This window comes from Phalacrocorax carbo, chromosome 19 (assembly GCF_963921805.1).
Source record: "Phalacrocorax carbo chromosome 19, bPhaCar2.1, whole genome shotgun sequence".
Taxonomy (NCBI): Eukaryota; Metazoa; Chordata; class Aves; order Suliformes; family Phalacrocoracidae; genus Phalacrocorax; species Phalacrocorax carbo.
The window spans coordinates 8,378,071-8,400,170 of record NC_087531.1 but is presented as its reverse complement, the minus strand read 5'-3'; the positions used below and the strand labels follow the sequence as shown (position 1 = coordinate 8,400,170).

Here is a 22,100-nt window from a genome sequence, read left to right as displayed (position 1 = left end):
GCCTGCAAGGCCTTCGTCTTGAGCACGACCGGCGTCCCCTCCAGCAGGGACAGGGCTCGCTGCAAAGGCCCTCAAAGGCCCGCAAGACAATCGCGCCCTTCCTCGGGGCCCACTGTGCGCAGCCCCGAAGCACACCTTTGCCTCACTGCCGCACCAAAAGGTCCCCAAACGACACCAAGAATGGCGAGGGAGGGAGCTGCAGGCCAGGCAGGGACCCTCCTCCCCTTCTCGGGCTCCGCCGTGGGCAGCTGCAACACCAGGAAGGAGGCGGGGTTGGGAGAGGGGGAACCAGTAAGAATAATGACAAGACATGGCATTGGCCAGAAAGCGCCCCGAAGCTTCATCCCTCTTTATTGCTGCAACGTGGGCCCAGTGCAGCCAACGGCGACTTTGGGGAGCCGCCTCAGCTTTGCGGGTGGGTCTTGCAGAAGGTGCGGGCTGAGGTCCCGTCAGAGCAGCCCCCGGCACCGGCAGTCGTAGGGGATAAGCCCCTTCCTTCGGGCAGTCCCAGTGATGCCGCTGGGGCGTTAGGTGTCCCGTTGGGGCCTGCACGGGCGCAGTCCCGGTGCCATCAGCATGGCACGGCGCAGCTCCCGGGGATGCTGCCGCTCACCGTCTCATCTCGCACGCTCGCCCGCCCCGAGCATCGTCCTCGCCCCAACACTCCTGTCCCCTGCACCAGCTGCACCGCCACCGCGCGCAATCTTTGGAATCGGGATCCCTCCAGTCCGAAACACTCTCTCCTAGACCCAAGCCTGCAGCTAGAGGCACTAACAAACTCTGCACATGATAGCCTAGGCCTCTTAAAGCATCGACTGCAAGAAACCAGCAAGACGACTGCTCAAATCTGAGCTGTGTTAGACTTCCTCCTGCCGAGGGAGAAAGGCGTATGCGGGAAGCTGAAGCTATCGGGAGGTGACAGTTGCGTCCACATGGCACACGTTTCAGTGCCACTACGAGAACAGATGAACGAGGTGAAGAGAATGGCCAAAGACACCAGAGAAATGCCCACTGCGCTAGGGACTAAGTGCCTGGGGAAAGTTTTCAGTGCGTTTGGGATTTCCCTGTTGGGGAGGCTAAGTAGCCTCCCTCAGTCTTTGCTAACGGTCATCATCGTAATTGTGGTAGTTTGTATTATTATCAGCTGTATTAAGAGCACGCTACGGAAATCCGTGTCCGCTGTGAAGGAGTCGCTCCCTTAAAAGCTGTCCCTGAGGCTAACGCTGCCCTAAATGCCATGTGTGAAATGGCCACGCCCCCAGTCTGCACCCACGCACTTGACATTCCCCCTTCAAACCCTATCCCTATGGGAGATGGATGTCCCAACACAACCCCAGGATGATGTTCGTATGTTTGCTCGTTGCTACTGTTAGTCACCGTTCGAATGTTGAAGATTGCTGCAGGGTTGATAGTTCGTGGTAGGTCGACTGTTGACTGATTGCGAACGATAACAGCTGAAAGACACTTGAAGAATGATGATCCACGCTGGGTATTAAACTCACCGACGCTTTGCCCCCTTTAAACTCTTGGGAGCAAGAGGTGACTGTACCACCGCTCCAAAGAAACCAGTTGGATCATGACTGTGGTTGCGAGGTGAGCTTGACGTTTGCTCTCTCAAAAGCCAGGGGAGCAACTCTGCTCTCCTTCTTTCTCATTACACGGACCGTTTTCAACTCAACCGCTTCACCATCACTGTGGCCAAGACCATCCCTTCTCCCACCAGCCCTCCTCCATTCACAACCAGCAAGTCGAGGAGGGCCTCTTTCCCGGGGGGATCCCTGAGGATGTGTGAAAACGACTTCTCCCCAGCAAAGTCCAGGATTTTTCCAGGCCTGCTCCTCACAGCAGGATGGCATTCCCGGCTGATGCCTGGCAAGTGGAAGGCTGGCTCCCAGGCCACAGATTCCTCCTAATCACCTATAGGCTAACTCCCCGCTGCCGGCATGCCGGCTGGGCCATCGGCAGCACACAGCCACTCCAACAGCTGCCTTGGCTGCCACCCGCCTGGTCCTCCCCCGCAGCCTCCCGACCACAGCACTGCTGACTGCAAGGGCTGCACCATCAAACCCCTCCCTTTCCACCATCCACGTCGGCACCGCCACCTCGCCTGCCCTGCCCACCCCTCCTGAAGAGCCCCTACCCGCCATCCCAGCACTCCAGGCGTGGGACTCGTTCCACCGGGGACCGCGAATCCCAAGGAGAGCCCAGCTCCGCAAAGGGACCAAAGGCTTCCAGAAACAGCCACTTGTACCCACCGCCGCTGACAGCTGATGAACCCGCAACACATCGGGGGCACCCCAGCCCCCCTTAACCCTTTCCCTCCCCAGGAGGAGCTGGGGAGGCTCTAGGGGCATGGCGGAACACGGACAGCCGACATGTTCTGTCCCGGGAGACCCCAGAGTCTCCTTAGAGGCCAACAACCACAACGAACCATGGCGCGGCCACCACTGGGGCTCCCACCGCGCGGCTCCCGTGCCGCCCCGGCACCCCGGCTCCTCCACACTTTTGTACTCCCCGAAACCTTCTCCCCACCAGGTAGGCAACGAGCCCAGCCCTGCAGCCTGGGGACCACTCCTGGGGGCAAGAGCGGAGCTCACCACCGGCCATCGCTCCTGTCTCTCTTTCAGGCTCAGCCAACCTGTGCCCACTGCCCGCGCAGGAGCAGCCCTTCCCCGCAGCCTGGGCACCCCCACCGGCGGTGGCAACCCACGCCCCACAGGCACCACCAGCAGGTACGGCACCCCTCTCTGCTCGGCCACCCCAACACCTTCAGCATCCCCGACCCACGGGCACCTTCAGCCCCCCCACCACCATCCCCAGCCCCCCGGCAGATATGGCACAGGCCTTCAGCAAGCCTGAGTGAGCATCGCTGCCCTCCCCTGGCTGACGGGAGCCCACCGCATCCAATTTCCAGAGAATTCCCCAAAGGCTTGGGGACATCCCTCCCATTTCACCCTCTCAAACTGAACCTCCTCCCCAGTTTCCAAGCCCACCTTGCCGGCACAGCAGATCACCCCAGAGGCGGGGAGCGCCCCGGCCACAAGCTCCTAACGTACCTGGTGCAGAGACGGGGGCTACAGGCAATGGGGGCTGGCTCAGCAGGTGCCCCTGCAGGGTCCCCGTGGACCAACACGGCTCCCACTCACCCCCACAGGGCTGCAGAGGCCTCCACGGGGCTGCTTCTTCGACCCGCGGGCGTTCCACATGCAGCGCACAACCACCAGCCTGCTTCCACGGGCCACCGCCACGCTCGCCCACGGTGCCGCTTCTCTGCCGGGTGCTGGCCTCTGGGGCCCCGGGGGCTGCGCGACCTGCCTGGCCTGGGCAGCCCCACGCACCCCCCACGGCCAACCCCAACACCACGCCCCCTACCAAGAGCAGAGGAGAGCGGTGGCCCCAGCCTCCCCGGTGCAGCCGCCGTCCAGCTCTGGCCTCCAGCACGCTGAAGGCACGGCTGCACCCTCGGCATGCAACATGCCACCAGGCACCAACGTCCCCACCAGCCCCTCGACTGCCACCCACAACCAAGGTCTTGGGGACCCAGCTGCTGGCCTTGGAGTCTCTGACAAGGAGCTTCTTGAAGAGGCCCTAAGGCTCCTTGGTTGCTCCCTGGATGCGGAGGGGCTCAGCCAGGGAGGGCCCAGCAGCGGCCCCATGCCTGGGGACCCCGGTGGCACCTGCGCAGAGGCTGGAGCGGTGGCCACAGCCTCCCCGATCTCGCCGACGGCCATCCCCGCCTATGAGCACGCCGAGGGGCAGCCAGCACACACCAACATCGCTGTCAGCGGCACCCCCGCGGGGGCACACCCGGGCACCAACATCCCCCTGGGCACCCACGTCCACACCAGCCCCTCTGCTGCTCCCCACAACCAGCCTCTGGGAGACCCGGCTGCTGACCTTGCGCTGCCCGATGAGGTGCCTCTCCACGAGGCCCTCAGGTTCTTTGGCTGCTCCATGGACGAGTCGGGGATCAGCCCGGAGGGTCCCAGCAGCGGCCCCACGCCTGGGGACCCGGGTGCCACCAGCGCAGGCATCCCCCCCTGCGACCTCGCCTCACTCGCTCTGCCCGAGGAGCTGCTCAGCCCTGACTACAGCGTCCCCGAGACCGCCGACGCCACCCTGAGCCTGGAAGAGTTTGTCCAGAGCATCGGGCTGGAGCTGCAGGAGCCGTGGGGGGATGCGGGGAGGGAGCTGCCAGGGCCCCAGCCTGCCATGGCAGGGGCACGGGGCAAGAAGCGGGGGAAGAGCCCCTTGCCAAAGGCCGCCAGCAAGCGCAGGGCTCTGGCAGGCAGCACGCGGGTGGCAGGGCGGGATTAGAGGGGGTGGCATGGCGGGGATTAGATGCAGCGTGGGGCTGAGGTGGAGGGCGGGGGAGTGGGGGTGGTGTTTAGGGGCGGAGGGCGGGGAGGCTGTTGGAGGGTGGGTGGGGTAGGGTAGCTTTGATTTTACCTGTTGCCTTGTGTTTTTTTCCATTAAAAGTTGTTTCTCCAGAACGGCTCTGTGCCTGCGTGGGAGGGGGAGGGAGCACAGGGGCCATGGGGAAATGGCACCCAAGGGGTGCAAAAGCCCCGCTGAGCCCCACATCACAGCCAGCAAGCCCCAAAGGGCACCGAGCCTCCCCCAGGGACGAGTCACCGCCAGCAGAGCAGGCAATGGTGGTGGGGGACTCCCCTGTCCCCTTCCCCAGGGGGGGCGGCCCTTTGGTGGGGGAGCCACGACAGTCGGGGCCCTGCAGGACTCACAGACACGGCCCCACACGGAAAGCAGCACAGAGCCCCTGGGACAAGGGTTCCGTACCACATGGAGGGCTACAGCTTCCCTGAGCCTCACTAGATAAAGAAAAGGGGGAGGGCGAGGGCTCCCCCTCGGCTCCTGGCGGACACCCAGAGCCTCTGCGACAAGGGCAGAGCTCGGGGGCCGGGGAGGGCACACCCCCCCCCAACAGGGCCTGCAAGGCCTTCGTCTTGAGCACGACCGGCGTCCCCTCCAGCAGGGACAGGGCTCGCTGCAAAGGCCCTCAAAGGCCCGCAAGACAATCGCGCCCTTCCTCGGGGCCCACTGTGCGCAGCCCCGAAGCACACCTTTGCCTCACTGCCGCACCAAAAGGTCCCCAAACGACACCAAGAATGGCGAGGGAGGGAGCTGCAGGCCAGGCAGGGACCCTCCTCCCCTTCTCGGGCTCCGCCGTGGGCAGCTGCAACACCAGGAAGGAGGCGGGGTTGGGAGAGGGGGAACCAGTAAGAATAATGACAAGACATGGCATTGGCCAGAAAGTGCCCCGAAGCTTCGTCCCTCTTTATTGCTGCAACGTGGGCCCAGTGCAGCCAACGGCGACTCTGGGGAGCCGCCTCAGCTTTGCGGGTGGGTCTTGCAGAAGGTGCGGGCTGAGGTCCCGTCAGAGCAGCCCCCGGCACCGGCAGTCGTAGGGGATAAGCCCCTTCCTTCGGGCAGTCCCAGTGATGCCGCTGGGGCGTTAGGAGTCCCGTTGGGGCCTGCACGGGCGCAGTCCCGGTGCCATCAGCATGGCACGGCGCAGCTCCCGGGGATGCTGCCGCTCACCGTCTCATCTCGCACGCTCGCCCGCCCCGAGCATCGTCCTCGCCCCAACACTCCTGTCCCCTGCACCAGCTGCACCGCCACCGCGCGCAATCTTTGGAATCGGGATCCCTCCAGTCCGAAACACTCTCTCCTAGACCCAAGCCTGCAGCTAGAGGCACTAACAAACTCTGCACATGATAGCCTAGGCCTCTTAAAGCATCGACTGCAAGAAACCAGCAAGACGGCTGCTCAAATCTGAGCTGTGTTAGACTTCCTCCTGCCGAGGGAGAAAGGCGTATGCGGGAAGCTGAAGCTATCGGGAGGTGACAGTTGCGTCCACATGGCACACGTTTCAGTGCCACTACGAGAACAGATGAACGAGGTGAAGAGAATGGCCAAAGACACCAGAGAAATGCCCACTGCGCTAGGGACTAAGTGCCTGGGGAAAGTTTTCAGTGCGTTTGGGATTTCCCTGTTGGGGAGGCTAAGTAGCCTCCCTCAGTCTTTGCTAACGGTCATCATCGTAATTGTGGTAGTTTGTATTATTATCAGCTGTATTAAGAGCACGCTACGGAAATCCGTGTCCGCTGTGAAGGAGTCGCTCCCTTAAAAGCTGTCCCTGAGGCTAACGCTGCCCTAAATGCCATGTGTGAAATGGCCACGCCCCCAGTCTGCACCCACGCACTTGACATTCCCCCTTCAAACCCTATCCCTATGGGAGATGGATGTCCCAACACAACCCCAGGATGATGTTCGTATGTTTGCTCGTTGCTACTGTTAGTCACCCTTCGAATGTTGAAGATTGCTGCAGGGTTGATAGTTCGTGGTAGGTCGACTGTTGACTGATTGTGAACGATAACAGCTGAAAGACACTTGAAGAATGATGATCCACGCTGGGTATTAAACTCACCGACGCTTTGCCCCCTTTAAACTCTTGGGAGCAAGAGGTGACTGTACCACCGCTCCAAAGAAACCAGTTGGATCATGACTGTGGTTGCGAGGTGAGCTTGACGTTTGCTCTCTCAAAAGCCAGGGGAGCAACTCTGCTCTCCTTCTTTCTCATTACACGGACCGTTTTCAACTCAACCGCTTCACCATCACTGCGGCCAAGACCATCCCTTCTCCCAGCAGCCCTCCTCCATTCACAACCAGCAAGTCGAGGAGGGCCTCTTTCCCGGGGGGATCCCTGAGGCTGTGTGAAAACGACTTCTCCCCAGCAAAGTCCAGGATTTTTCCAGGCCTGCTCCTCACAGCAGGATGGCATTCCCGGCTGATGCCTGGCAAGTGGAAGCCTGGCTCCCAGGCCACAGATTCCTCCTAATCACCTATAGGCTAACTCCCCGCTGCCGGCATGCCGGCTGGGCCATCGGCAGCACACAGCCACTCCAACAGCTGCCTTGGCTGCCACCCGCCTGGTCCTCCCCCGCAGCCTCCCGACCACAGCACCGCTGACTGCAAGGGCTGCACCATCAAACCCCTCCCTTTCCACCATCCACGTCGGCACCGCCACCTCGCCTGCCCTGCCCACCCCTCCTGAAGAGCCCCTACCCGCCATCCCAGCACTCCAGGCGTGGGGCTCGTTCCACCGGGGACCGCGAATCCCAAGGAGAGCCCAGCTCCGCAAAGGGACCAAAGGCTTCCAGAAACAGCCACTTGTACCCACCGCCGCTGACAGCTGATGAACCCGCAACACATCGGGGGCACCCCAGCCCCCCTTAACCCTTTCCCTCCCCAGGAGGAGCTGGGGAGGCTCTAGGGGCATGGCGGAACACGGACAGCCGACACGTTCTGTCCCGGGAGACCCCAGAGTCTCCTTAGAGGCCAACAACCACAACGAACCATGGCGCGGCCACCACTGGGGCTCCCACCGCGCGGCTCCCGTGCCGCCCCGGCACCCCGGCTCCTCCACACTTTTGTACTCCCCGAAACCTTCTCCCCACCAGGTAGGCAACGAGCCCAGCCCTGCAGCCCGGGGACCGCTCCTGGGGGCAAGAGCGGAGCTCACCACCGGCCATCGCTCCTGTCTCTCTTTCAGGCTCAGCCAACCTGTGCCCACTGCCCGCGCAGGAGCAGCCCTTCCCCGCAGCCTGGGCACCCCCACCGGCGGTGGCAACCCACGCCCCACAGGCACCACCAGCAGGTACGGCACCCCTCTCTGCTCGGCCACCCCAACACCTTCAGCATCCCCGACCCACGGGCACCTTCAGCCCCCCCACCACCATCCCCAGCCCCCCGGCAGATATGGCACAGGCCTTCAGCAAGCCTGAGTGAGCATCGCTGCCCTCCCCTGGCTGACGGGAGCCCACCGCATCCAATTTCCAGAGAATTCCCCAAAGGCTTGGGGACATCCCTCCCATTTCACCCTCTCAAACTGAACCTCCTCCCCAGTTTCCAAGCCCACCTTGCCGGCACAGCAGATCACCCCAGAGGCGGGGAGCGCCCCGGCCACAAGCTCCTAACGTACCTGGTGCAGAGACGGGGGCTACAGGCAATGGGGGCTGGCTCAGCAGGTGCCCCTGCAGGGTCCCCGTGGACCAACACGGCTCCCACTCACCCCCACAGGGCTGCAGAGGCCTCCACGGGGCTGCTTCTTCGACCCGCGGGCGTTCCACATGCAGCGCACAACCACCAGCCTGCTTCCACGGGCCACCGCCACGCTCGCCCACGGTGCCGCTTCTCTGCCGGGTGCTGGCCTCTGGGGCCCCGGGGGCTGCGCGACCTGCCTGGCCTGGGCAGCCCCACGCACCCCCCACGGCCAACCCCAACACCACGCCCCCTACCAAGAGCAGAGGAGAGTGGTGGCCCCAGCCTCCCCGGTGCAGCCGCCGTCCAGCTCTGGCCTCCAGCACGCTGAAGGCACGGCTGCACCCTCGGCATGCAACATGCCACCAGGCACCAACGTCCCCACCAGCCCCTCTGCTGCCACCCACAACCAAGGTCTTGGGGACCCAGCTGCTGGCCTTGGAGTCTCTGACAAGGAGCTTCTTGAAGAGGCCCTAAGGCTCCTTGGTTGCTCCCTGGATGCGGAGGGGCTCAGCCAGGGAGGGCCCAGCAGCGGCCCCATGCCTGGGGACCCCGGTGGCACCTGCGCAGAGGCTGGAGCGGTGGCCACAGCCTCCCCGATCTCGCCGACGGCCATCCCCGCCTATGAGCACGCCGAGGGGCAGCCAGCACACACCAACATCGCTGTCAGCGGCACCCCCGCGGGGGCACACCCGGGCACCAACATCCCCCTGGGCACCCACGTCCACACCAGCCCCTCTGCTGCTCCCCACAACCAGCCGCTGGGAGACCCGGCCGCTGACCTTGCGCTGCCCGATGAGGTGCCTCTCCACGAGGCCCTCAGGTTCTTTGGCTGCTCCATGGACGAGTCGGGGATCAGCCCGGAGGGTCCCAGCAGCGGCCCCACGCCTGGGGACCCTGGTGCCACCAGCGCAGGCATCCCCCCCTGCGACCTCGCCTCACTCGCTCTGCCCGAGGAGCTGCTCAGCCCTGACTACAGCGTCCCCGAGACCGCCGACGCCACCCTGAGCCTGGAAGAGTTTGTCCAGAGCATCGGGCTGGAGCTGCAGGAGCCGTGGGGGGATGCGGGGAGGGAGCTGCCAGGGCCCCAGCCTGCCATGGCAGGGGCACGGGGCAAGAAGCGGGGGAAGAGCCCCTTGCCAAAGGCCGCCAGCAAGCGCAGGGCTCTGGCAGGCAGCACGCGGGTGGCAGGGCGGGATTAGAGGGGGTGGCATGGCGGGGATTAGATGCAGCGTGGGGCTGAGGTGGAGGGCGGGGGAGTGGGGGTGGTGTTTAGGGGCGGAGGGCGGGGAGGCTGTTGGAGGGTGGGTGGGGTAGGGTAGCTTTGATTTTACCTGTTGCCTTGTGTTTTTTTCCATTAAAAGTTGTTTCTCCAGAACGGCTCTGTGCCTGCGTGGGAGGGGGAGGGAGCACAGGGGCCACGGGGAAATGGCACCCAAGGGGTGCAAAAGCCCCGCTGAGCCCCAGATCACAGCCAGCAAGCCCCAAAGGGCACCGAGCCTCCCCCAGGGACGAGTCACCGCCAGCAGAGCAGGCAATGGTGGTGGGGGACTCCCCTGTCCCCTTCCCCAGGGGGGGCGGCCCTTTGGTGGGGGAGCCACGACAGTCGGGGCCCTGCAGGACTCACAGACACGGCCCCACACGGAAAGCAGCACAGAGCCCCTGGGACAAGGGTTCCGTACCACATGGAGGGCTACAGCTTCCCTGAGCCTCACGAGATAAAGAAGAGGGGGAGGGCGAGGGCTCCCCCTCGGCTCCTGGCGGACACCCAGAGCCTCTGCGACAAGGGCAGAGCTCGGGGGCCGGGGAGGGCACACCCCCCCCCAACAGGGCCTGCAAGGCCTTCGTCTTGAGCACGACCGGCGTCCCCTCCAGCAGGGACAGGGCTCGCTGCAAAGGCCCTCAAAGGCCCGCAAGACAATCGCGCCCTTCCTCGGGGCCCACTGTGCGCAGCCCCGAAGCACACCTTTGCCTCACTGCCGCACCAAAAGGTCCCCAAACGACACCAAGAATGGCGAGGGAGGGAGCTGCAGGCCAGGCAGGGACCCTCCTCCCCTTCTCGGGCTCCGCCGTGGGCAGCTGCAACACCAGGAAGGAGGCGGGGTTGGGAGAGGGGGAACCAGTAAGAATAATGACAAGACATGGCATTGGCCAGAAAGTGCCCCGAAGCTTCGTCCCTCTTTATTGCTGCAACGTGGGCCCAGTGCAGCCAACGGCGACTCTGGGGAGCCGCCTCAGCTTTGCGGGTGGGTCTTGCAGAAGGTGCGGGCTGAGGTCCCGTCAGAGCAGCCCCCGGCACCGGCAGTCGTAGGGGATAAGCCCCTTCCTTCGGGCAGTCCCAGTGATGCCGCTGGGGCGTTAGGAGTCCCGTTGGGGCCTGCACGGGCGCAGTCCCGGTGCCATCAGCATGGCACGGCGCAGCTCCCGGGGATGCTGCCGCTCACCGTCTCATCTCGCACGCTCGCCCGCCCCGAGCATCGTCCTCGCCCCAACACTCCTGTCCCCTGCACCAGCTGCACCGCCACCGCGCGCAATCTTTGGAATCGGGATCCCTCCAGTCCGAAACACTCTCTCCTAGACCCAAGCCTGCAGCTAGAGGCACTAACAAACTCTGCACATGATAGCCTAGGCCTCTTAAAGCATCGACTGCAAGAAACCAGCAAGACGACTGCTCAAATCTGAGCTGTGTTAGACTTCCTCCTGCCGAGGGAGAAAGGCGTATGCGGGAAGCTGAAGCTATCGGGAGGTGACAGTTGCGTCCACATGGCACACGTTTCAGTGCCACTACGAGAACAGATGAATGAGGTGAAGAGAATGGCCAAAGACACCAGAGAAATGCCCACTGCGCTAGGGACTAAGTGCCTGGGGAAAGTTTTCAGTGCGTTTGGGATTTCCCTGTTGGGGAGGCTAAGTAGCCTCCCTCAGTCTTTGCTAACGGTCATCATCGTAATTGTGGTAGTTTGTATTATTATCAGCTGTATTAAGAGCACGCTACGGAAATCCGTGTCCGCTGTGAAGGGGTCGCTCCCTTAAAAGCTGTCCCTGAGGCTAACGCTGCCCTAAATGCCATGTGTGAAATGGCCACGCCCCCAGTCTGCACCCACGCACTTGACATTCCCCCTTCAAACCCTATCCCTATGGGAGATGGATGTCCCAACACAACCCCAGGATGATGTTCGTATGTTTGCTCGTTGCTACTGTTAGTCACCGTTCGAATGTTGAAGATTGCTGCAGGGTTGATAGTTCGTGGTAGGTCGACTGTTGACTGATTGCGAACGACAACAGCTGAAAGACACTTGAAGAATGATGATCCACGCTGGGTATTAAACTCACCGACGCTTTGCCCCCTTTAAACTCTTGGGAGCAAGAGGTGACTGTACCACCGCTCCAAAGAAACCAGTTGGATCATGACTGTGGTTGCGAGGTGAGCTTGACGTTTGCTCTCTCAAAAGCCAGGGGAGCAACTCTGCTCTCCTTCTTTCTCATTACACGGACCGTTTGCAACTCAACCGCTTCACCATCACTGTGGCCAAGACCATCCCTTCTCCCAGCAGCCCTCCTCCATTCACAACCAGCAAGTCGAGGAGGGCCTCTTTCCCGGGGGGATCCCTGAGGCTGTGTGAAAACGACTTCTCCCCAGCAAAGTCCAGGATTTTTCCAGGCCTGCTCCTCACAGCAGGATGGCATTCCCGGCTGATGCCTGGCAAGTGGAAGCCTGGCTCCCAGGCCACAGATTCCTCCTAATCACCTATAGGCTAACTCCCCGCTGCCGGCATGCCGGCTGGGCCATCGGCAGCACACAGCCACTCCAACAGCTGCCTTGGCTGCCACCCGCCTGGTCCTCCCCCGCAGCCTCCCGACCACAGCACCGCTGACTGCAAGGGCTGCACCATCAAACCCCTCCCTTTCCACCATCCACGTCGGCACCGCCACCTCGCCTGCCCTGCCCACCCCTCCTGAAGAGCCCCTACCCGCCATCCCAGCACTCCAGGCGTGGGACTCGTTCCACCGGGGACCGCGAATCCCAAGGAGAGCCCAGCTCCGCAAAGGGACCAAAGGCTTCCAGAAACAGCCACTTGTACCCACCGCCGCTGACAGCTGATGAACCCGCAACACATCGGGGGCACCCCAGCCCCCCTTAACCCTTTCCCTCCCCAGGAGGAGCTGGGGAGGCTCTAGGGGCATGGCGGAACACGGACAGCCGACACGTTCTGTCCCGGGAGACCCCAGAGTCTCCTTAGAGGCCAACAACCACAACGAACCATGGCGCGGCCACCACTGGGGCTCCCACCGCGCGGCTCCCGTGCCGCCCCGGCAACCCGGCTCCTCCACACTTTTGTACTCCCCGAAACCTTCTCCCCACCAGGTAGGCAACGAGCCCAGCCCTGCAGCCCGGGGACCACTCCTGGGGGCAAGAGCGGAGCTCACCACCGGCCATCGCTCCTGTCTCTCTTTCAGGCTCAGCCAACCTGTGCCCACTGCCCGCGCAGGAGCAGCCCTTCCCCGCAGCCTGGGCACCCCCACCGGCGGTGGCAACCCACGCCCCACAGGCACCACCAGCAGGTACGGCACCCCTCTCTGCTCGGCCACCCCAACACCTTCAGCATCCCCGACCCACGGGCACCTTCAGCCCCCCCACCACCATCCCCAGCCCCCCGGCAGATATGGCACAGGCCTTCAGCAAGCCTGAGTGAGCATCGCTGCCCTCCCCTGGCTGACGGGAGCCCACCGCATCCAATTTCCAGAGAATTCCCCAAAGGCTTGGGGACATCCCTCCCATTTCACCCTCTCAAACTGAACCTCCTCCCCAGTTTCCAAGCCCACCTTGCCGGCACAGCAGATCACCCCAGAGGCGGGGAGCGCCCCGGCCACAAGCTCCTAACGTACCTGGTGCAGAGACGGGGGCTACAGGCAATGGGGGCTGGCTCAGCAGGTGCCCCTGCAGGGTCCCCGTGGACCAACACGGCTCCCACTCACCCCCACAGGGCTGCAGAGGCCTCCACGGGGCTGCTTCTTCGACCCGCGGGCGTTCCACATGCAGCGCACAACCACCAGCCTGCTTCCACGGGCCACCGCCACGCTCGCCCACGGTGCCGCTTCTCTGCCGGGTGCTGGCCTCTGGGGCCCCGGGGGCTGCGCGACCTGCCTGGCCTGGGCAGCCCCACGCACCCCCCACGGCCAACCCCAACACCACGCCCCCTACCAAGAGCAGAGGAGAGCGGTGGCCCCAGCCTCCCCGGTGCAGCCGCCGTCCAGCTCTGGCCTCCAGCACGCTGAAGGCACGGCTGCACCCTCGGCATGCAACATGCCACCAGGCACCAACGTCCCCACCAGCCCCTCTGCTGCCACCCACAACCAAGGTCTTGGGGACCCAGCTGCTGGCCTTGGAGTCTCTGACAAGGAGCTTCTTGAAGAGGCCCTAAGGCTCCTTGGTTGCTCCCTGGATGCGGAGGGGCTCAGCCAGGGAGGGCCCAGCAGCGGCCCCATGCCTGGGGACCCCGGTGGCACCTGCGCAGAGGCTGGAGCGGTGGCCACAGCCTCCCCGATCTCGCCGACGGCCATCCCCGCCTATGAGCACGCCGAGGGGCAGCCAGCACACACCAACATCGCTGTCAGCGGCACCCCCGCGGGGGCACACCCGGGCACCAACATCCCCCTGGGCACCCACGTCCACACCAGCCCCTCTGCTGCTCCCCACAACCAGCCTCTGGGAGACCCGGCCGCTGACCTTGCGCTGCCCGATGAGGTGCCTCTCCACGAGGCCCTCAGGTTCTTTGGCTGCTCCATGGACGAGTCGGGGATCAGCCCGGAGGGTCCCAGCAGCGGCCCCATGCCTGGGGACCCTGGTGCCGCCAGCGCAGGCATCCCCCCCTGCGACCTCGCCTCACTCGCTCTGCCCGAGGAGCTGCTCAGCCCTGACTACAGCGTCCCTGAGACCGCCGACGCCACCCTGAGCCTGGAAGAGTTTGTCCAGAGCATCGGGCTGGAGCTGCAGGAGCCGTGGGGGGATGCGGGGAGGGAGCTGCCAGGGCCCCAGCCTGCCATGGCAGGGGCACGGGGCAAGAAGCGGGGGAAGAGCCCCTTGCCAAAGGCCGCCAGCAAGCGCAGGGCTCTGGCAGGCAGCACGCGGGTGGCAGGGCGGGATTAGAGGGGGTGGCAAGGCGGGGATTAGATGCAGCGTGGGGCTGAGGTGGAGGGCGGGGGAGTGGGGGTGGTGTTTAGGGGCGGAGGGCGGGGAGGCTGTTGGAGGGTGGGTGGGGTAGGGTAGCTTTGATTTTGCCTGTTGCCTTGTGTTTTTTTCCATTAAAAGTTGTTTCTCCAGAACGGCTCTGTGCCTGCGTGGGAGGGGGAGGGAGCACAGGGGCCACGGGGAAATGGCACCCAAGGGGTGCAAAAGCCCCGCTGAGCCCCACATCACAGCCAGCAAGCCCCAAAGGGCACCGAGCCTCCCCCAGGGACGAGTCACCGCCAGCAGAGCAGGCAATGGTGGTGGGGGACTCCCCTGTCCCCTTCCCCAGGGGGGGCGGCCCTTTGGTGGGGGAGCCACGACAGTCGGGGCCCTGCAGGACTCACAGACACGGCCCCACACGGAAAGCAGCACAGAGCCCCTGGGACAAGGGTTCCGTACCACATGGAGGGCTACAGCTTCCCTGAGCCTCACTAGATAAAGAAGAGGGGGAGGGCGAGGGCTCCCCCTCGGCTCCTGGCGGACACCCAGAGCCTCTGCGACAAGGGCAGAGCTCGGGGGCCGGGGAGGGCACACCCCCCCCCAACAGGGCCTGCAAGGCCTTCGTCTTGAGCACGACCGGCGTCCCCTCCAGCAGGGACAGGGCTCGCTGCAAAGGCCCTCAAAGGCCCGCAAGACAATCGCGCCCTTCCTCGGGGCCCACTGTGCGCAGCCCCGAAGCACACCTTTGCCTCACTGCCGCACCAAAAGGTCCCCAAACGACACCAAGAATGGCGAGGGAGGGAGCTGCAGGCCAGGCAGGGACCCTCCTCCCCTTCTCGGGCTCCGCCGTGGGCAGCTGCAACACCAGGAAGGAGGCGGGGTTGGGAGAGGGGGAACTAGTAAGAATAATGACAAGACATGGCATTGGCCAGAAAGTGCCCCGAAGCTTCATCCCTCTTTATTGCTGCAACGTGGGCCCAGTGCAGCCAACGGCGACTTTGGGGAGCCGCCTCAGCTTTGCGGGTGGGTCTTGCAGAAGGTGCGGGCTGAGGTCCCGTCAGAGCAGCCCCCGGCACCGGCAGTCGTAGGGGATAAGCCCCTTCCTTCGGGCAGTCCCAGTGATGCCGCTGGGGCGTTAGGAGTCCCGTTGGGGCCTGCACGGGCGCAGTCCCGGTGCCATCAGCATGGCACGGCGCAGCTCCCGGGGATGCTGCCGCTCACCGTCTCATCTCGCACGCTCGCCCGCCCCGAGCATCGTCCTCGCCCCAACACTCCTGTCCCCTGCACCAGCTGCACCGCCACCGCACGCAATCTTTGGAATCGGGATCCCTCCAGTCCGAAACACTCTCTCCTAGACCCAAGCCTGCAGCTAGAGGCACTAACAAACTCTGCACATGATAGCCTAGGCCTCTTAAAGCATCGACTGCAAGAAACCAGCAAGACGACTGCTCAAATCTGAGCTGTGTTAGACTTCCTCCTGCCGAGGGAGAAAGGCGTATGCGGGAAGCTGAAGCTATCGGGAGGTGACAGTTGCGTCCACATGGCACACGTTTCAGTGCCACTACGAGAACAGATGAATGAGGTGAAGAGAATGGCCAAAGACACCAGAGAAATGCCCACTGCGCTAGGGACTAAGTGCCTGGGGAAAGTTTTCAGTGCGTTTGGGATTTCCCTGTTGGGGAGGCTAAGTAGCCTCCCTCAGTCTTTGCTAACGGTCATCATCGTAATTGTGGTAGTTTGTATTATTATCAGCTGTATTAAGAGCACGCTACGGAAATCCGTGTCCGCTGTGAAGGAGTCGCTCCCTTAAAAGCTGTCCCTGAGGCTAACGCTGCCCTAAATGCCATGTGTGAAATGGCCACGCCCCCAGTCTGCACCCACGCACTTGACATTCCCCCTTCAAACCCTATCCCTATGGGAGATGGATGTCCCAACACAACCCCAGGATGATGTTCGTATGTTTGCTCGTTGCTACTGTTAGTCACCGTTCGAATGTTGAAGATTGCTGCAGGGTTGATAGTTCGTGGTAGGTCGACTGTTGACTGATTGCGAACGACAACAGCTGAAAGACACTTGAAGAATGATGATCCACGCTGGGTATTAAACTCACCGACGCTTTGCCCCCTTTAAACTCTTGGGAGCAAGAGGTGACTGTACCACCGCTCCAAAGAAACCAGTTGGATCATGACTGTGGTTGCGAGGTGAGCTTGACGTTTGCTCTCTCAAAAGCCAGGGGAGCAACTCTGCTCTCCTTCTTTCTCATTACACGGACCGTTTTCAACTCAACCGCTTCACCATCACTGCGGCCAAGACCATCCCTTCTCCCAGCAGCCCTCCTCCATTCACAACCAGCAAGTCGAGGAGGGCCTCTTTCCCGGGGGGATCCCTGAGGCTGTGTGAAAACGACTTCTCCCCAGCAAAGTCCAGGATTTTTCCAGGCCTGCTCCTCACAGCAGGATGGCATTCCCGGCTGATGCCTGGCAAGTGGAAGCCTGGCTCCCAGGCCACAGATTCCTCCTAATCACCTATAGGCTAACTCCCCGCTGCCGGCATGCCGGCTGGGCCATCGGCAGCACACAGCCACTCCAACAGCTGCCTTGGCTGCCACCCGCCTGGTCCTCCCCCGCAGCCTCCCGACCACAGCACCGCTGACTGCAAGGGCTGCACCATCAAACCCCTCCCTTTCCACCATCCACGTCGGCACCGCCACCTCGCCTGCCCTGCCCACCCCTCCTGAAGAGCCCCTACCCGCCATCCCAGCACTCCAGGCGTGGGACTCGTTCCACCGGGGACCGCGAATCCCAAGGAGAGCCCAGCTCCGCAAAGGGACCAAAGGCTTCCAGAAACAGCCACTTGTACCCACCGCCGCTGACAGCTGATGAACCCGCAACACATCGGGGGCACCCCAGCCCCCCTTAACCCTTTCCCTCCCCAGGAGGAGCTGGGGAGGCTCTAGGGGCATGGCGGAACACGGACAGCCGACACGTTCTGTCCCGGGAGACCCCAGAGTCTCCTTAGAGGCCAACAACCACAACGAACCATGGCGCGGCCACCACTGGGGCTCCCACCGCGCGGCTCCCGTGCCGCCCCGGCACCCCGGCTCCTCCACACTTTTGTACTCCCCGAAACCTTCTCCCCACCAGGTAGGCAACGAGCCCAGCCCTGCAGCCCGGGGACCACTCCTGGGGGCAAGAGCGGAGCTCACCACCGGCCATCGCTCCTGTCTCTCTTTCAGGCTCAGCCAACCTGTGCCCACTGCCCGCGCAGGAGCAGCCCTTCCCCGCAGCCTGGGCACCCCCACCGGCGGTGGCAACCCACGCCCCACAGGCACCACCAGCAGGTACGGCACCCCTCTCTGCTCGGCCACCCCAACACCTTCAGCATCCCCGACCCACGGGCACCTTCAGCCCCCCCACCACCATCCCCAGCCCCCCGGCAGATATGGCACAGGCCTTCAGCAAGCCTGAGTGAGCATCGCTGCCCTCCCCTGGCTGACGGGAGCCCACCGCATCCAATTTCCAGAGAATTCCCCAAAGGCTTGGGGACATCCCTCCCATTTCACCCTCTCAAACTGAACCTCCTCCCCAGTTTCCAAGCCCACCTTGCCGGCACAGCAGATCACCCCAGAGGCGGGGAGCGCCCCGGCCACAAGCTCCTAACGTACCTGGTGCAGAGACGGGGGCTACAGGCAATGGGGGCTGGCTCAGCAGGTGCCCCTGCAGGGTCCCCGTGGACCAACACGGCTCCCACTCACCCCCACAGGGCTGCAGAGGCCTCCACGGGGCTGCTTCTTCGACCCGCGGGCGTTCCACATGCAGCGCACAACCACCAGCCTGCTTCCACGGGCCACCGCCACGCTCGCCCACGGTGCCGCTTCTCTGCCGGGTGCTGGCCTCTGGGGCCCCGGGGGCTGCGCGACCTGCCTGGCCTGGGCAGCCCCACGCACCCCCCACGGCCAACCCCAACACCACGCCCCCTACCAAGAGCAGAGGAGAGCGGTGGCCCCAGCCTCCCCGGTGCAGCCGCCGTCCAGCTCTGGCCTCCAGCACGCTGAAGGCACGGCTGCACCCTCGGCATGCAACATGCCACCAGGCACCAACGTCCCCACCAGCCCCTCTGCTGCCACCCACAACCAAGGTCTTGGGGACCCAGCTGCTGGCCTTGGAGTCTCTGACAAGGAGCTTCTTGAAGAGGCCCTAAGGCTCCTTGGTTGCTCCCTGGATGCGGAGGGGCTCAGCCAGGGAGGGCCCAGCAGCGGCCCCATGCCTGGGGACCCCGGTGGCACCTGCGCAGAGGCTGGAGCGGTGGCCACAGCCTCCCCGATCTCGCCGACGGCCATCCCCGCCTATGAGCACGCCGAGGGGCAGCCAGCACACACCAACATCGCTGTCAGCGGCACCCCCGCGGGGGCACACCCGGGCACCAACATCCCCCTGGGCACCCACGTCCACACCAGCCCCTCTGCTGCTCCCCACAACCAGCCTCTGGGAGACCCGGCCGCTGACCTTGCGCTGCCCGATGAGGTGCCTCTCCACGAGGCCCTCAGGTTCTTTGGCTGCTCCATGGACGAGTCGGGGATCAGCCCGGAGGGTCCCAGCAGCGGCCCCATGCCTGGGGACCCTGGTGCCGCCAGCGCAGGCATCCCCCCCTGCGACCTCGCCTCACTCGCTCTGCCCGAGGAGCTGCTCAGCCCTGACTACAGCGTCCCTGAGACCGCCGACGCCACCCTGAGCCTGGAAGAGTTTGTCCAGAGCATCGGGCTGGAGCTGCAGGAGCCGTGGGGGGATGCGGGGAGGGAGCTGCCAGGGCCCCAGCCTGCCATGGCAGGGGCACGGGGCAAGAAGCGGGGGAAGAGCCCCTTGCCAAAGGCCGCCAGCAAGCGCAGGGCTCTGGCAGGCAGCACGCGGGTGGCAGGGCGGGATTAGAGGGGGTGGCAAGGCGGGGATTAGATGCAGCGTGGGGCTGAGGTGGAGGGCGGGGGAGTGGGGGTGGTGTTTAGGGGCGGAGGGCGGGGAGGCTGTTGGAGGGTGGGTGGGGTAGGGTAGCTTTGATTTTGCCTGTTGCCTTGTGTTTTTTTCCATTAAAAGTTGTTTCTCCAGAACGGCTCTGTGCCTGCGTGGGAGGGGGAGGGAGCACAGGGGCCACGGGGAAATGGCACCCAAGGGGTGCAAAAGCCCCGCTGAGCCCCAGATCACAGCCAGCAAGCCCCAAAGGGCACCGAGCCTCCCCCAGGGACGAGTCACCGCCAGCAGAGCAGGCAATGGTGGTGGGGGACTCCCCTGTCCCCTTCCCCAGGGGGGGCGGCCCTTTGGTGGGGGAGCCACGACAGTCGGGGCCCTGCAGGACTCACAGACACGGCCCCACACGGAAAGCAGCACAGAGCCCCTGGGACAAGGGTTCCGTACCACATGGAGGGCTACAGCTTCCCTGAGCCTCACGAGATAAAGAAGAGGGGGAGGGCGAGGGCTCCCCCTCGGCTCCTGGCGGACACCCAGAGCCTCTGCGACAAGGGCAGAGCTCGGGGGCCGGGGAGGGCACACCCCCCCCCAACAGGGCCTGCAAGGCCTTCGTCTTGAGCACGACCGGCGTCCCCTCCAGCAGGGACAGGGCTCGCTGCAAAGGCCCTCAAAGGCCCGCAAGACAATCGCGCCCTTCCTCGGGGCCCACTGTGCGCAGCCCCGAAGCACACCTTTGCCTCACTGCCGCACCAAAAGGTCCCCAAACGACACCAAGAATGGCGAGGGAGGGAGCTGCAGGCCAGGCAGGGACCCTCCTCCCCTTCTCGGGCTCCGCCGTGGGCAGCTGCAACACCAGGAAGGAGGCGGGGTTGGGAGAGGGGGAACTAGTAAGAATAATGACAAGACATGGCATTGGCCAGAAAGTGCCCCGAAGCTTCGTCCCTCTTTATTGCTGCAACGTGGGCCCAGTGCAGCCAACGGCGACTTTGGGGAGCCGCCTCAGCTTTGCGGGTGGGTCTTGCAGAAGGTGCGGGCTGAGGTCCCGTCAGAGCAGCCCCCGGCACCGGCAGTCGTAGGGGATAAGCCCCTTCCTTCGGGCAGTCCCAGTGATGCCGCTGGGGCGTTAGGAGTCCCGTTGGGGCCTGCACGGGCGCAGTCCCGGTGCCATCAGCATGGCACGGCGCAGCTCCCGGGGATGCTGCCGCTCACCGTCTCATCTCGCACGCTCGCCCGCCCCGAGCATCGTCCTCGCCCCAACACTCCTGTCCCCTGCACCAGCTGCACCGCCACCGCGCGCAATCTTTGGAATCGGGATCCCTCCAGTCCGAAACACTCTCTCCTAGACCCAAGCCTGCAGCTAGAGGCACTAACAAACTCTGCACATGATAGCCTAGGCCTCTTAAAGCATCGACTGCAAGAAACCAGCAAGACGACTGCTCAAATCTGAGCTGTGTTAGACTTCCTCCTGCCGAGGGAGAAAGGCGTATGCGGGAAGCTGAAGCTATCGGGAGGTGACAGTTGCGTCCACATGGCACACGTTTCAGTGCCACTACGAGAACAGATGAATGAGGTGAAGAGAATGGCCAAAGACACCAGAGAAATGCCCACTGCGCTAGGGACTAAGTGCCTGGGGAAAGTTTTCAGTGCGTTTGGGATTTCCCTGTTGGGGAGGCTAAGTAGCCTCCCTCAGTCTTTGCTAACGGTCATCATCGTAATTGTGGTAGTTTGTATTATTATCAGCTGTATTAAGAGCACGCTACGGAAATCCGTGTCCGCTGTGAAGGAGTCGCTCCCTTAAAAGCTGTCCCTGAGGCTAACGCTGCCCTAAATGCCATGTGTGAAATGGCCACGCCCCCAGTCTGCACCCACGCACTTGACATTCCCCCTTCAAACCCTATCCCTATGGGAGATGGATGTCCCAACACAACCCCAGGATGATGTTCGTATGTTTGCTCGTTGCTACTGTTAGTCACCGTTCGAATGTTGAAGATTGCTGCAGGGTTGATAGTTCGTGGTAGGTCGACTGTTGACTGATTGCGAACGATAACAGCTGAAAGACACTTGAAGAATGATGATCCACGCTGGGTATTAAACTCACCGACGCTTTGCCCCCTTTAAACTCTTGGGAGCAAGAGGTGACTGTACCACCGCTCCAAAGAAACCAGTTGGATCATGACTGTGGTTGCGAGGTGAGCTTGACGTTTGCTCTCTCAAAAGCCAGGGGAGCAACTCTGCTCTCCTTCTTTCTCATTACACGGACCGTTTTCAACTCAACCGCTTCACCATCACTGCGGCCAAGACCATCCCTTCTCCCAGCAGCCCTCCTCCATTCACAACCAGCAAGTCGAGGAGGGCCTCTTTCCCGGGGGGATCCCTGAGGATGTGTGAAAACGACTTCTCCCCAGCAAAGTCCAGGATTTTTCCAGGCCTGCTCCTCACAGCAGGATGGCATTCCCGGCTGATGCCTGGCAAGTGGAAGCCTGGCTCCCAGGCCACAGATTCCTCCTAATCACCTATAGGCTAACTCCCCGCTGCCGGCATGCCGGCTGGGCCATCGGCAGCACACAGCCACTCCAACAGCTGCCTTGGCTGCCACCCGCCTGGTCCTCCCCCGCAGCCTCCCGACCACAGCACCGCTGACTGCAAGGGCTGCACCATCAAACCCCTCCCTTTCCACCATCCACGTCGGCACCGCCACCTCGCCTGCCCTGCCCACCCCTCCTGAAGAGCCCCTACCCGCCATCCCAGCACTCCAGGCGTGGGGCTCGTTCCACCGGGGACCGCGAATCCCAAGGAGAGCCCAGCTCCGCAAAGGGACCAAAGGCTTCCAGAAACAGCCACTTGTACCCACCGCCGCTGACAGCTGATGAACCCACAACACATCGGGGGCACCCCAGCCCCCCTTAACCCTT

At 63.4% G+C, this 22,100-nt stretch overlaps 4 protein-coding genes across 4 annotated transcripts; all 4 read left to right on the top strand.

The window, feature by feature from the left end:
• The first annotated feature begins 2,432 nt into the window (after window positions 1-2,432).
• On the top strand, window positions 2,433-4,317 carry LOC135316475 (proline-rich protein 22-like). The gene is made up of 3 exons (XM_064469931.1): window positions 2,433-2,535; window positions 2,628-2,732; window positions 3,155-4,317. Exons 1-3 carry the CDS (start codon window positions 2,433-2,435, stop codon window positions 4,315-4,317), a joined length of 1,371 nt encoding a protein of 456 aa, XP_064326001.1.
• A 3,061-nt stretch (window positions 4,318-7,378) lies between these two features.
• Window positions 7,379-9,263, top strand: LOC135316474 (proline-rich protein 22-like). Its single transcript, XM_064469930.1, has 3 exons — window positions 7,379-7,481; window positions 7,574-7,678; window positions 8,101-9,263. The coding sequence occupies exons 1-3, from the start codon at window positions 7,379-7,381 to the stop codon at window positions 9,261-9,263; spliced, it is 1,371 nt and encodes a 456-aa protein (XP_064326000.1).
• A 3,061-nt stretch (window positions 9,264-12,324) lies between these two features.
• LOC135316473 (proline-rich protein 22-like) lies at window positions 12,325-14,209 on the top strand. The gene is made up of 3 exons (XM_064469929.1): window positions 12,325-12,427; window positions 12,520-12,624; window positions 13,047-14,209. The coding sequence occupies exons 1-3, from the start codon at window positions 12,325-12,327 to the stop codon at window positions 14,207-14,209; spliced, it is 1,371 nt and encodes a 456-aa protein (XP_064325999.1).
• Window positions 14,210-17,270: 3,061 nt separating this feature from the next.
• Window positions 17,271-19,155, top strand: LOC135316472 (proline-rich protein 22-like). The gene is made up of 3 exons (XM_064469928.1): window positions 17,271-17,373; window positions 17,466-17,570; window positions 17,993-19,155. The coding sequence occupies exons 1-3, from the start codon at window positions 17,271-17,273 to the stop codon at window positions 19,153-19,155; spliced, it is 1,371 nt and encodes a 456-aa protein (XP_064325998.1).
• The last annotated feature ends 2,945 nt before the right edge of the window (window positions 19,156-22,100 follow it).